Source organism: Psammomys obesus, unplaced genomic scaffold (assembly GCF_907164565.1).
Source record: "Psammomys obesus unplaced genomic scaffold, mPsaObe1.curated_primary_1811, whole genome shotgun sequence".
Taxonomy (NCBI): domain Eukaryota; kingdom Metazoa; phylum Chordata; class Mammalia; order Rodentia; family Muridae; genus Psammomys; species Psammomys obesus.
Genome location: NW_026596040.1, coordinates 14,772,521 through 14,787,696, shown reverse-complemented (window position 1 = coordinate 14,787,696; position 15,176 = coordinate 14,772,521). Strand labels below are relative to the sequence as shown.

The following is a 15,176-nucleotide window of genomic DNA, read 5'->3' as shown; positions in this document are numbered from 1 at the left end:
AAATTATATGGGTCTAAGAGGGCTTTCAGCTTTATGGAATATCCCTTCTGAAGTTTTCTGGTAAAAAATTAATGAAAACTAGTAAAACTCTTCTCTGGGTTTCCTTAAATTGCATTCATGTATCAGACTGAGAATGCAAAGGAGGCGGTGAAAAGATGGTACCCGAGTGAAGCAAAAAATTAATTTCAGTAACCATGAGATAACATTCTCCTCTATTACAGAAAAGCAGCTTCTGAAACTTGGGTTTCCAAAATGGGATGTGGTGGTGCACACCTGTGATCCTAGCATTCAAGAGGCTGAGGCAAAGGATCACAAGTTAAGAGGTTGCCCGAGAGCCAGGCTTGGTGGCGCACGCCTGTAATCCCAACGCTCTGGGAGGCAGTGGCAGGGGGATCCCTGTGCGTTTGGGGCCAGCCTGGTCTATAGAGCAAGGCCAGGACAGCTACGGCTACACAGAGAAACCCTATCTTGAAAAACAAAAAAATAAATAAATAAATAAATAAAAAAGAGGTAGCCTGTATAACATAGTGAGACCCTGTGGATGGAGGGATGGTGGGTGGGTAAGTAGATGGAAAGGTAGATAGAGAAAGACAGATAACCGGTTTTCCAAACACGCACAAGTTAGAGATTTCTCTGTCCCTACATGACTGCTTATTTTCATGAACTAAGCATGGTGCTACACAACCATACTTCTCGTTTCCCTAGAGTATAACGCAATTAATTAAGAAATGTTTGGGGGCACTAGACAAATGGCTCAGTGGTTAAGAGCACTGTCTGTACTTCCAGAGGTCCTGAATTCAATTCCCAGCAACCACATGGTAGCTCACAACCATCTACACTGGGATCTGATGCTCTCTTCTGGCATGCAGGTGTGCATGCAGATAGAGCATTCATACATAAAATAAATAAATAATAATTTTTTTAATGTTTGGAAAATATAGTGACTTTCTCAAAGTCCTATATCTTGAAGGTTTCATATATAAGAGTTTTTACTAGCTCACAGTTCACGTGTGACTAATATTCATAACTTATCTAAAACATCATCCCAAAACACCATCCCCGGGTGGCCCTCAGGGCTAGAATAATCAATTTACTTGCTTAGTACTTTAATGAAAACCTTTCGGTTCAAAAGGCTCTTTACAAGTCACCTCAAAAAGCTGACCCATGCGAGCATACTGTGCCTGCAAACACAAGAGATGCCCCCAAGCCCCAGCAATCCTTCACAGCCCAGATGCCTGGAATTCTTGAGCACTAAGAATTCTGTGAGGCGCTTCACTGGTAAGCCATTAGATTTCCCCAGCCCATGGTCTGTCTTATATTTTCTCTTCTCTCTGAGGGAGCTCAATGAAAGCTACATTCAAATATAGAGCTAGCTCTTCCTGGTGGGGCTCTTGCTGTTGAAATACATTCTTCCCTCAAGCCCAACTTGTCGATAAATATTCTAGATACAAGATAAAACACCCACCTTTGCTGCCAGCCCAAACTCTGAGGGAGCATTTTTCACGAGGGCATTTTATTTCCATTTGCTTTGTTTATGGATCTACAGCCCACATATAAATGTGTGAGGCTGACATTATTTCCAGTTTGAGTGGCTAGTGAATAAGTAATCACTTCTCTCTCAATGGGATGTTTTGTTCCCTGTGACTCATTAAATATGAGTTTAATAAAACCCTAGGAATGGCTGTGGGAACAGCTCAGGGGCGGAGCACTTGTGTAGCAGGCCTGAGGCCTTCTGCTCAACCTAGTATTGCAACAATCTTTTTGTCTTGTTTTTGTTTTTTAAGCCAGGTATGGCAGTTCATGCCTGTAACGCCAGCACTCAGGGAGCTCACATGCTTTCTTACATCCACGACAGTGCCAAAGCAGCTACCCAGCGATGCTCCAGTCTAACCTCACAGACTGCGTGCGTCAAGCCGGACCTGCACTTTTCCCTCCCCGCCAGGAATGTTCTCACAGACCCAGGACAGCATCAAAACAGCTTGCTCTTCCTGGATGTGGCCAACATTTCAGCATTTTGACCTCCCTACAATGGCCCCAGTGTCAGCAGGAAGTAGCCAGAAGAGAACCTTTGCCTGTTACCCATACCCAGTTATTATCAACAAAAGGCTGGAATGGTGTGCTTCAGGCCCAGAACAAGCAGCTCCAGGTTCTCCCAGCATTCCTCAGTCCCTATCTGCTGCTGGGAATGGCTGGCAACTCCACCCTCTAACCCTGAACTTTCCAGGGCAGCTGCTTCTTCTCCTCCCCACCTTGTAATCTGGACAGTTTGGTGCTATTGCTCTCTCTCTCTCTCTCTCTCTCTCTCTCTCTCTCTCACCCCCTTTCATGGCAACCGAGAGCTGCTTCCAATAAACCTACATTTATGTGCTATAACTTGCCTTACATGAGAAACAGCCCAAGCTCCTCACTTTTTTAATTATAGAAAAAGGGAGGAATGTTAGCATTTAGGCAGCCTGCTTCTAAGTTGCCTAGTAACCTATGATGTATGTCATCATGTGTCACCTGCCAGGTTGACGCACCTGGCAGGCAGGAGCTATGAGTGGACCCCTGCCTCTTAACCCTCTCTCTTGCTCTGTGCTCTCTTGCTCCCTCCTGCTTTCTTCTCTTTCTCTGTCGGGCCACCCCTCCTCTCCCCTATCATCTCTCTCTCTCTCTCTCTCTCTCTCTCTCTCCCTCTCTCTTTCTCTCTCTCCATCCAATAAACCTCTTTTATATAGTATCTTTTGTGCGCATCATGATTTCAGAGACCAGCCAGGCCTACCTCTATAGTGAGTCAAGGCCTGCCTGAGCAACACTGTAGAAGCCTGTCTCAAAATCAAACCAGGCAGTCTGGGGGCACACGCCTTTTAACCCCAGAATTAGGAGGCAGAGGCAGGTGCACCTCTGTGAATTCGAGGTCAGCCTCCTTCTAGACAGTGAGCCAGTACTACATGACACCTACTAAAAGAAAAAAAAAATCTTTTTCTTAATAAATTCCCACTTCATAAAAAATAAACCATAAAACAAAGTGAAAATTGTTCTTTAGTAAAGATGTTCAACATCTCAACTTAAGAAATAATGGACATTAAAAACTGCATTAAGCTGGGCACGGTGCACACCTGTAATCCAGCACTCTGGGAGGCAAAGGCAGGCAGATCTTAGTGAGTTCGAGGCCAGCCTGGTCTACAGAGTGAGTCCAGAACATCCAGGGCTACACAAAGAAACCCTGTGTCTAAAAAAAAAACCAAAGAACAAAAAACCACATTAACTATGACTACACATCTTACCAGATTAGTATAAAAAGTGTGTGTGGGGGTGTCTCATGTAGCTCAGGCTGGCATCAAGCTCACTGTGCAGTTTACGATGACCTTAGGTTTCTGATTCTCCTAACACTTCCTTCCAGGTGCTGGGACTACAGGAATGTCACCATGTCCGGTTTTATCTATCAGATTGGTAAAAATCCAAGAGCAACAGTAGCAACACGGTTGGCTGGCAAGCAGGCACCGAAGCAGCATTCATAAACTGCTACAGGCCTGCAAACACCCAGAGCAAAACCTCTGCTGGAACTCCAGCGTCTACCGGGGTGACGAGAGCACGAACACACGCACACACATACACACACCTTTGACCCAGTAACCTACTGTTTGGAATCTACAGACACACTAACAAGAATTTTAAAAGGCTTGTGCGTAACACACACCTGTTAGCCCTGTACCCAGGAGGCAGAGGAAAAAAAAAATCAGGAGGTTAAGGCCAGCCTGGGCTACATGAGTGCCTATTTCAAAACAAAACACAACAGAACAAAATAGAATGCCTTTCATATGTCTGTTGATGGCAGCCTGTCAACAGAAAGCAATATAACCCTGGCAAGGATGGGGCATTCTCTTACACGGTGCCTCGTGAGCATCTCGAGGAGCTGTGGTTAAAAAGGCAAGGCTGGGAGCAACAGAATGACTCAGTGGGTGAAGGCCCTTGTCTTGAAAGCCTGGCGACCTGAGTTCCATCCCTGGAGCCCACTGAAAAGGAGCAGGAGAGAGCTGACACACATGCCATGGAATGCACACTTCCCCTCCCTACCAGGCCCATACACACAGTAACGTTCAAAGACACAGCAGAAAGGCCGTCTAGTCATGTTATAAGGAGTGGGGACACAACTGTATTGCTACTTGTTAGTATATGTCCTAAACAGAAGAATAAAGCGCAACTTCGTCATACGCCCAACACAATTAATTTTCCATTCTATTTTTTTAAGAGTCCATTTACTTGCAGTTAAATCCTTCTGTTCTCCAAGACCACAGGATCTCCTACTATCGGTGGAGTGCTGGTGATTTGCTTCCACACACACACAATCTCCTCATTTTCAAATGGGAACCAATGAGAGAGGACCAACGCGGAAGCTGGGTGCCCTGTGGCTGACAGTGCTGCGTTACACCTCACACAAGGAAAACGATAGGATTAATGGGATTTTTGACTGTTTAGCTTTTTTGGTTTTTTATTTTCTTGAAACAGCTCCAGTTCCAGGAGAGTCAACACCTTCTTCCAGCCTCCATGGATGCCGTCCCTGCCATCCCCTGTCCCCCACACAAAATAATAAAAAAAAATTAATCTAAAATTAAAAGTTTTTTTTATCCCCCCCCCCCCCCCCCCGCTGTTATAGGCGGTTGTGAGCCATCTCACGCTGGCAACTGAACTCCAGTCCACTGCAGGAGCGACAACACAATTAAGATGGCTCTTAATTGCCGAGCCATCTCTCTAGATTCTTTCACTGAGGTTTCTCTAGGCTGTGTGGACTTTACAGTGACCGGTACTAGGTCAGCTGCTACAGAAAAGCAGAACACAGCATTGTGGTTCCTGTTACTAATTCCATGGAGTGGGGCACTTGCCTAGGTGGACTGAATCTGGGGTGGGGCTTGTGTCTAGTACTCAGGAGGGAACAGGCGGCCGGGAGGAATCTACTCTGTTTGTCTTCATCAGTGATAGAGAACCTTGGCTACAGAGGCTTCACGCCCTAAAGTGCTTGCTCAATCTGCAGTGTGTACGGAACTATCTTACTTGACTAAGAGTCTCTGAACTCTACACGTTTTCTTGTAAGAATATTGCACTTTGGGTCCAGAAAGATGGCTCAGCCATTTGGCTGATCCTGCAGGACCTGGGCTCAGTTCCCAGCACATACAGGATGGCTCCCAACTGCCTGGAACTCCGGTTTCAGGGCATCCCACACTGAGGTCCTTAGTCACTGGGCATGCATGCGATGTACATACATAAATGCATGTAAACACTTCCACACACACAAAATGAAAGTCAATCCTCCTGTACTCATTTTGTGAGTTGTTTTCGTTGTTGTTTTGTGCGGTATTAAGCATTCAAGCTGGGGCTGGAGAGACGCCTCAGTGGTTAAAAGTACTGGCTGTTCTTCCAAAGGAACTGGGTTCAATACCCAGCCCCCACACGGCAGCTCACAAAGGTCTGTAGCTCCAGTTCCAGGAGATCCTGCACCCTCACACACACATACAAGCAGGCAAAATACCAACATACATGAAATAAAAATAAATAATTAATTTAAAAATTTTTGGAAAAAGAATTCAAGCTAGGACAAGGAAAGGCCATAAAACAAAGGGTTTTAGTTAATCTTTTTTTTTTTTTAATAAATGTGTTTTACATTAAAAAAAAAAATTCAAGCTAGGGCTTCATGCCTTCTAAAATTCTGATTATTTGTTTGTTTGTTTGTTTGGCTGAGCTAGGGAATCAAACCTGAGGCCAGCCTTTCACCACTGAGCAGAATCAACAGCCCTATTATGAGAATGTAGCAATCATTCTAAGTGTGTTGGTGTGCAAGAAGAATTTTTAAACTGTCTTCTTGTCTTCAAGGGTTGGGATCACAGCTCACACACGCCTGAGCTCATCACTCCATAAATATTTACCGTGCGCTTCCGCTACACTCAGCGTCCGTGAGGCACGGTGCCAGCGCTGCACTGGAAACAAAAGCCTCCTTCATCTTATGTGCAGGGGACAATGACAAGAGACCTCTCACGTGTCCTCCAGCACTTCTCCCGAGGCATGCCTAAGGCTGGGTGACAGGAACAGACCGGCTCTTTTCTCCATTGCACAGGCTCCTGCTTTTCACTCCAACCAGCCAACCCACGCTTCCTGCTTCAGTGCTGCAACACGTAGCCCTGGTCTCCAGCGAAGTCACACACAGGGTCCCCTCACCAACAGACTGACTGGGAACTAATCATGACACATTTCTTTCTTCCGGCCTTTTGTGGGGGAAATGTGCCCCCCACTATAAAAAAGTTTACTCTCTTCCTCCAGATGTTGTACACAAAGTCTACAACTGCTGTCACCGTTTTGTCACCAGGTAGAAAGTCCTCCGGGGAACGTGGGGAGGTGGACGGGGGTACAGTGGGAAGGTCTGGCTCCCTCCCTCAACCTCGTTCTTGAATTTTGTATGAAATGGCCTTAACAATAAGGTAGAGACCCTAGTTAAGTCAAAGGTAAATTTTTCTGGAGATATGTTTTCAATCATGTAGCCCAGGATGGCCTCAAACTCTCTATCTGACTGAGCATGATCTTGAACTCATGACCCTCTTGCCTATACCTCCTGAGTACTAGCAGAAGGAGGCCTACTGACCGATGTGGTGCTGGGGGTTGAACCCAGGGCTTGTGCATGCTAGATGAAAACTCTACCAAGTTACATCGCTACCTCTACATTTTATTTTCTTTCTATAATCTAGAGCCTTCTCTCTTTATTTCACATTAAACCACGAACTCATGGGGAGAAGACCCAGTACTTGAGTCGAACGTAGATACTTTTTTCTTTGCCATCTCTTTTTTGGAATCATTCTCCGTCACTGTTTCAAGAAGTTCCCTCAGATCCTTGAGTGCTTTATGTGTTTCATAGACTCCAGACATGAAGAAAAAGCTGCATGTACAGCACCAGAGCCCTGGTCAGCAACCCCAAACAAGCCGTCACACCAGTCTTAAACAGCGAGAGCAAGACTCCTGCAGTCGAACATCCTGAAGGCTGGAGCTGGAGAGACGGCTCAGAGGTTAAGAGCACTGGCTGTTCTTCCAAAGGTCCTGAGTTCAACTCCCAGCGACCACATGGTGGCTCATAACCATCTATAAAGAGATCTGGTGCCCTCTTCTGGCCTGTAGGCATACATGCAGGCAGAACACTGTATAAATAATAAATAAATAAATCTTTAAAAAAGAAAAGAAAAATCCTGAAGACTGCCAGGTGGTGGTGGTGATGGCCTTTCATCCCATCTCTCAGGTGGCAGAGGGAAGGGACCTCTGAGTTAGAGGCCAGCCTAGTCTACAGAGCCAGTTAAGCCCGAGCTACACAGAGAAACCCTGTCTTGGAAAAATGAAATGAAATAAAATTCTGAAGACTACAACCCCAAAAGGTTTCATCCTCAGCGTTAAAATTCCGAAAGCGGAGAATCCCAATCAGCAGTTTCCACTGCAGCAAATGTTCCAGGAGGTCTAGACCAGTCTTCTCAACCGTCCTAATTCAGCTGCACTTTAACACAGCTCCTCATGGCGTGGTGGCCCCAGCCATAAAACTCTTTTCATTCCTACTGCAGAACTAGAATGCTGCTATAATATTTTGCTGTATTTTTACTGTTATTAATCATAATATGCATTTTCTTATAGTCTTAGGTGACTCCTGAAGCAAGGCTTTTCAACCCCCAAAGGGTCGAGACCACAGGTTAAAAACCACTGTTCTAGATGTTTAGGAAAGCAGTGGTGTCCTTTCAGTGATGTGCGCTGCACCCCATTACGTCAGAGGAAAGAAATACTCAAACACCTGAGGGGACAATATGCTGAACACTGTCTCTAGAGTTTCCTAGGCTGTTAGTCAAAAATGAACTGACTCTGTGAAAGATGAACTGTGTCACCAACACCCCTCTCTGCCTTCTGTTGTCGCTCTGTTTGCTTTTATAGTTCTCAGACAGGGTCTTGCTATGTAGCCGAGGCTGGCCTAACATTCAAAGTAGTCATCCTGCTTCTGCCTCCTGAGTCCTGGGACTTTTAAGTCCCCTGGCACCGCCCGGGGCCTATCTTGGTTATAATCAACTTCGCCAAAAGCCTTAGGTTATCTGTCCTGATATTTCAGATAAAGGCTAAAGGATGGGTGTTGCTGGTTGGGGTGCCTCAGTCCCAGCACTTGGGAGGCTGAGAGAGCAAGAACAACATGAGATCCAAGTTCAGACTATATAGTTCCAAGCTAACCTGGGTGAACTACAAGTGTGAAACCCTGTCAAAAAAAAAAAAAAAATCAAACAAGGCTGGCAAGGTGGCTCAGCAGGTAACAGCAGGGGCAAGTGCCTGCTGGCAAGCTCGATGACCTGATCCAGGAGGCATACAGAGCTGAGAAGCAACGCTCACCTCCACGTGCCCTGTGAGTGCCCAGACACATAAACACACACACACACACATACACACACACACACACACACACACACATCAGTAACAAATATAATTTCAAACAAACAGGTGGATTGCTACTACACACTAACAGCAGAACACCTACCTGCCCTTGCCTAGCATGCAAGAGGTCTCGGGTTCAATTCCCAGCCACACAACAAACAGATGAAAATGAACCGGGTGCACAGTTATGCATTTCTCCCTAGATCCACGCTTTATGAGTGCGCCTCATCTATCCACGACTGTTACACACTGAGCAAACACGGCTAGCACACTCATGTGGCCCTGCCTGCAGCGTGGCTCCGTTTCTGTTTTCAGACTGTTCTCAGACCCGGCCTCCCTGAGCCAGCTGCATGGAGCCAGCCCTGTATCCAGCAGTACGAGTGTTTCTCTGCCTGTCTTACTGTTTAAAGGGGCCTGTGAGGTGTTGATGTGCTTTCCTGTACCTCCAACGAATTCCTTTTTAAAAACACAAACAAGGCTGGTGGGTATAACACAGAGACAGATGCCTGCATGCCCGAGGCAAAAATTAAAATGCGATTAATGTCTTTGAAATGAATTTTAAATTACTTTTTCCAGAGCGGCATTTTCAAGTTCTTTTTGATCTTCCGAGATGTCTCTTGGACCTTAGAGGTTTGGATCTTCAGTACCTAGACTGTAGACTCTCTCTAAAGCAGTTCTGCACCTTCCTCCTGCTGTTTCTCATGCTATGGTGACCCCCGACTATAAAATCATTTATAACTGTACTTCTGCTGCTACTGTGAATTGTAATGTGAATGGCTGATATTTCCAGTAGTCTTAGGTGACCCCCACGAAAGCGTCAATTAACTCCCGAAGGGGTCACGACCCACAGGTTGAGAATGGCTGTTTTAGAGCAAGTCCCAAACCCATGCGTGACGCATGCAGCCAGTCAACTGTGTGATTAAAGTGACTCGAAAAAAACTAGGTCAGTGTTTTCATTTTTACATCTATGAAAAGGGAAATGGAAGACAGCAAATTTCCTGTAGTTACCTAACCAGCCATTCTACTTCGGCCATTCTTACCAACCATATAGTTGAAAATGGAAAATGTTCACCTGAGCTGGTTCCTCAGACCTGCCAACCCTCAAACCCCTCAGACTGATCTCCCTGCCTGGAAAGACTACCCAGGAGCCCCTGGCACTTGGCTCCTTATAAAGCATCCCCACCCTTTCTCATCCAGTCTTCCGTGTCTGGGGCCTCCCGGGCCCCCTGAACACTTTCCTGGGACTTTCTACCAGTCCCCACCAGCTCTCCCTCTTTCTGCCTCCTACAGGGAAGGATCCCCATCGGCCCTATTTCAGCCTAGATCACTGCCTGCTCTAAACACAAAATGAAATGAGGTCACCCAGCACCGAGCAAGCAGGCCCCTAGGTGAAATCTTCCGCCCCCATCTTTGTCTTCCTAAAGTCACAGCATCAAGGGCTTCACTCTACTGCCCGGTATGTGGAATTCCCGTCATCCACACTTTCCTTCTGGGTACAAAGCCTTTGTTCAGGTTTTCAGCCTTTCCAACCTAGAGATCTGATAATCTCTCTAGATAGATGTGAGACAGACAGACAGGTTAGGTAGGTAGGTAGGTAGATAGATAGATAGATAGATAGATAGATAGATAGATAGATAGATAGATAGATGATAGGATAGACAGAAAGATAAATGAACTAAACTTCTGCCCTGTCAAGGGTCTCTCTAATGGGTCCTCAAATTCCTATACTGAGTCCTAAGCCAAAGGCCTGGCTGTGGTGGTGCAGCCTGTAATTCCATCACTCGGGAAGTGGAGGTAAGAAGATCCAGACTTCAAGATTATCCTTAGCTATACATAATCAAATAAAAGGCCAGCCTGGGCTAAACAAGACCCTGTCTCAGAAAGTAAAACAAACAAACAAAAAACAAAGCAAAAGAATTAATTTCAAGGTGACCATATTATGAAGCAGAGCCCTCATAATGGAACAGCTAAAGACAAGGGAGTGCTTTGCCCCTTCCATATGAGAAGGCACACAGGCACTGTCTACCAGCCAGGACCAGCCCATCACCAGCCACCAAATCCACCAGCACCTCCTTCTTGGACTTTTCAGTTTCAAAGCCTTACAGAAAATGCATTTCTGTTACTTATAAACTAGCCAGTCAACCGGAATTCTAGTCGAAGCAGCCCAAAGAAACGGATAGAGTATTTCTAAGTGCAAAGCTAATCATGTTACTTCCTTCCCTAAACAGCTCCAACCGTGGAAGTCAAAGTTCAGGGCTCTTTACAGCTCTCAGCCTGTGACTTACTCTGTTCTCAGCACAATCCCAGCCACTGACTTGAAATTCCAGTCTCTCTGACCCCACCTAATCCTCTGGGCTGTCCATGCCTCAGGTCACTGCCACTCTAGCACATCGATACTCCCAGCTCACCTGGCTTTCACGAGCTGAGTCCTGACTATCCGACAGCCCTGCACCTGGACACAGTTTCAAGCCCCAAGGAGTTCACAGCCTGCAGAGCTCAGGCATGAAGGCTCAGAGAGAAGGGAAGCTGGAGAAACCAGGCCTCTGGGAAATAACATTTGAGCTTATCTTGTTGCGATACAACAGCCTGGCCTGGTTCTCTGGAGATCAAAGTGACTGGGAGGTCTGTTTTTGTTTTTTTTTTTTTTCTTCCAGTTTATTTAGTTAGTGTATCTGGCAGTCTGAAATGGTGGTTCTCTCAGATTTTTGTCAAGTATTTCCTCTTCTTAAAATTCACATGCTAGCAAAAGGCTAATCAGATTTCAAAGTCAGCATTCCTAGGCACCCTCCCCCACCATAAGCACAGCAGAAGTGGCCCACACAGGGCTCTACCAGACAGCCTGGAACCCAACGCTTCCCTCCTAGCTCCAGGCTTAACTCCAGGCTTGGAGAACCCCCAAAAGCAGGAACACCACCTTCTAGCCTTTATCTCTCTTCTCAACATAAGACAAGCCCCATATAAATGTCTATTTATTTTTTGAGACAGGATCTCAAATAGCTAGGTTGACTTCCAACTCACTGTATAGCCAAGGCTTTCCTTCAAAATTTGTGATAATGTTTCTTTCTTTTTCTTTTCTTTCTTTTTTTTTTTTTTTTTTAATTAAAAACACAGTCACTATGGGTCAAAGGTATTTTTTACATTAAAGTATACATGGTTAGCCTGGCATTGGTGGCACACACCTTTAATCCCAGCACTTGCAAGGCAGAGGCAGGCAATCTTTTAAGTTTGGGGCCAGCCTGGTTCTAACAGAACCAGAGTTCCGGGACAGCCAAGGCTACATAGAGAAACCCTAACTGGAAAAATAAAAACCAAAACAAAACAAGTACTGGTTTTACCAGCTTTCGATTTAAGAAACTGTATCAGATTTTTTTTTTTTTCATCAGATTTTAAACTGTTCTTTCTTTCAGCTGAAACATGACTCCTAGCTCTATTCCCAGAGCAGAGGCATACGGAGCAGCAGGGACCTGGTTAATGTTTGTTGAGTGAATCATAGCTTTGCAAATGTAACAACAGTCTCTCACAGAGAACAAAGTATCAGCTGCTTCACAAACTTGCAGAGAAAAAGAAAGCTACCTAAGCAGACCCCTTACCATTCGCCTGGCACTCTGAGCTGCATTTTTTAAAAAAAGAAAAGTTTTGAAAAGTGCTCATACTATCACTGTAAACGAAAACCCAGAATCGGTTTAACTGGCAACATGGTGTCCAGCAAATGTAGATCATATACATTTTTACAACATATCTAAAGACTCTCTAAGAACGGCCTCTCCCCCTCCAAAAATGTGTTTATCCCCAGAGGCATGGGCCTGTCCACAGCAGTGCTGTCCATCTTGGTTTTTTTTTTGTTTGTTTGTTTGTTTGTTTGTTTTTTTAAGGACTGAGACTTGGGAATCCAGCATCCTGGGTAAGCACTCTACAGACAAGCTAAGAACTAAAGTTCTCTAAGCCACACCTATAGGAGGATTCTTAGATTGTTTAGAGCTTCGCGGCGGTGGAGGGTTGGAATGCTGCAAATTCAAGGCTCACATTGCCATGGGTTATCAACGTGTACTGAATAGCCAGTTAGTTACCGGACACCTGTGTCTAACCCAGCATCCTTTAACATGTAGGTAAAAACTTGGGCATGTATCCTCAACAGACTCTCAAAGCTGAGCCAGCATCGGAGAACCGAAGCACCGCTTTTCCCACGGCTGTTAACTGGCCCAGCAAATGTATTTGGAAAATGCCCTGACTTATGACTATCGTTTGTCCTGTAAAAGCTCCTGTAATCACTTCCAGGGTGGAGCACGCCATTTGGGACAACATGGGTCCATGTGTCCCAGGGCATGGTCACTCATGTTGGCACAGAACAGACTCTCTCCTGTTCTCTTTGGAATGAGAGCTGTATTTTGATTACACAGATCTGTATCTCCAAACCATTCTTTCGACTTAAAGTCTCTGTCACTGACGTAGTTAGAACTGGATGCCATGTCCTTTAAATATAAAACACAGTCATAATCACTAAGTAACATACTTTAGGGAGGAAAACCAGGTTCTCTAAAGAAAGAAAATGAGGCCAGATATGTTAGTATAATCCTGTAAACCCAGCAACAAAGAAGCTGAGACAGTAGGATTGCTTTGGCTTTCAGGCCAGCTTAGGTTACACACCAATACACACATGATATAAAAATAAACGGAGCCAGCAGGATAGCTCAGAAAATAAAGCCAAGTCTAAAGACATGAGTTCAATTCCAGGAACTCACTAGTGGGAAGGAGAGAACTAACTCCAAGAGTTATCCTTCGACTTCCACACGTAAACTGTGGCACACACACACACATGCACGAATGCACATGCACACACTTACAGAATCAATGCATGTCATGCACTCTGTAACAAATAGTAAGTAAAGAAGGTAAAACAACTGCAGTCATGGGCAGTGAAGCCAGGACTGCCATTTCTTCGAAGATCCTTAATTCTGCTGGCAATTAACCTTCAGCTTGGGCTGCCTGAAGCCCAAGGCCCTTAACCAATAGTCTTTTTATCTTTACACCCTAAAAGAATACTTCGAAAATGCAAGGTGCTGCTGATGCTAACAGGAAAGGTGGGACTTCTGGAAAAATAAAACACAGCCAACGTGTCTGCTCCTTGGAATGGGAGTTCCAGTGTGTTAAGTGACTGGGGTTGGTGGGAAGGGGAAGGATCACAGAAGAAGAAAAGGCTACTGCAGAGTGCAGCTTCCTCTTGCCAGTTCCTGACCATGGAGAGCACTTTAGTCCCTTTTGGGGGGCAGTTCTGCATCTTCTTTTCAGAGGGAGATCTCGTTTTCACTTTGAAAACTCAAGGTTTCAAGCAAACAGTCACAAGACACCAGCACTATTTAGAGGAAGGAAGAGGGGTTAACAGGCTGTGCCAGGGTGACAGGGGCGCTTAGTGAGTGAATCAGCTGTGACTACGATGGCAATCCATCCAGGCTGCTAGCCTTCCTTTAAACCTCAACATCCCTACAGATCCTGAAGAGAACGCTGTGTAGTATTAATTCTTAAACCAGAAACAGTAAGTCATGCCTTCCATTAGCTAAAGACTGACTACTCTAACCAGAAGGTGGTGACCCATGCCTCTAGCCCCAGCACTCCAGAGGCAGAGGCGGGTGGGTCTCTGAGTTCAAGACCAGTCTAGTCTTGACACAGCAAGTTCCAGGGCTGCACACAGAAACCCTGCCACGAAAAGCACAGACTGACTAACTCTAATAGCAAAGGTCTTACTCAGCATCTCATCTGGACAAGCCGCAGAGCACATCACAAGTATCGTTTTGGTATTTCACAAGAAACTCAGGCCAAAGCAATGACAGAAAAGAAGTACAACTGCCAGTCAGCAAGAGAAGAAACTAAGTTTGTCAGTCTGTGGAATGATCATTCTGTTCTACTCTCCAACAACTGCAAATAAAAACTCTTGCAAGTTCTAGCCAATCTGAAGCGTTTCTCCCTCCCGCAATGGCTATCCAGACGGAGGAGCTTAAATTTGCTTGGAAATCAACCAACATTTCACTCCTTTAACTGGTGACTATCAGGGTCCAGAGCTGCTCCTCTCAATTGCCTCTACTCAGAGCAAGCCACCTGTCTATAATTTCTGGGCGACTGAACTCCAGGTACAGGACCTGTGCTCAGGCAAAGCACCTGATATTGCGGTTCTCATGCCACCGCAGAACTAAAAAGAAACAAACTCAAAAAATAAAAATCATCCATATGTTACCCTGACTGATGAACAGCCACAAATGTTGGTTTCTTCCTTTTTTTTTTCTTTCTCCCTTTATTGTTTATTTTTACTTATTTATTTTTTGGCGACACCTTTTCCACCTGAACGAACCGCACAGAACTTGCAAGCCATCAGGAACCTGCAACGCAGCCTCTCCGTCTGCAAACACAGGGCGGCCGGGCCAGATCCCGAAGCTCCCGAGGCCGCGGGCAGCGGAGGGGGAAGGGATGCAGCCCGGGGGGCGCGCGCTGGGGAGGGGTATCCGTCTCCATGACGACCGCGCGGGCGGCAGAGGTGGGGGCGGGCAACGGGGAGGGGGGGTGAGGTAGCCGCGGGGACCGGCCTACCGTGTAGCCGCGCTCCAGGTCGCTGTCCTCGTGGCGAAAGGACGGGATGTAGACCTCCATGGCCGCGGCGGGGCCGCACCGCTCTCCGCTCCGCCGCACCGTGTGGGTCGCCCCGCCTCCCGCTCCCCTCCCGGCGCGCGCGCGGCCCGAGGTCGGCGGCGCGGCGGGGCGACGGGCGCGGGCGG

At 46.1% G+C, this 15,176-nt stretch overlaps 1 protein-coding gene across 5 annotated transcripts in view; it reads right to left on the bottom strand.

Annotated features, from left to right (window-relative positions):
* Snx24 (sorting nexin 24) overlaps positions 1-15,170 on the bottom strand; it is a 137,326-nt gene extending 122,156 nt beyond the window's left edge. For all 5 annotated transcript variants that reach the window (XM_055622968.1, XM_055622970.1, XM_055622966.1 and 2 more), the window contains exon 1: positions 14,992-15,170. In XM_055622968.1, coding sequence (XP_055478943.1) covers positions 14,992-15,051 — 60 coding nt within the window. In that variant the 5' untranslated portion in view covers positions 15,052-15,170. The remainder of the gene's footprint in view (positions 1-14,991) is intronic.
* Between the last annotated feature and the right edge of the window lie 6 nt (positions 15,171-15,176).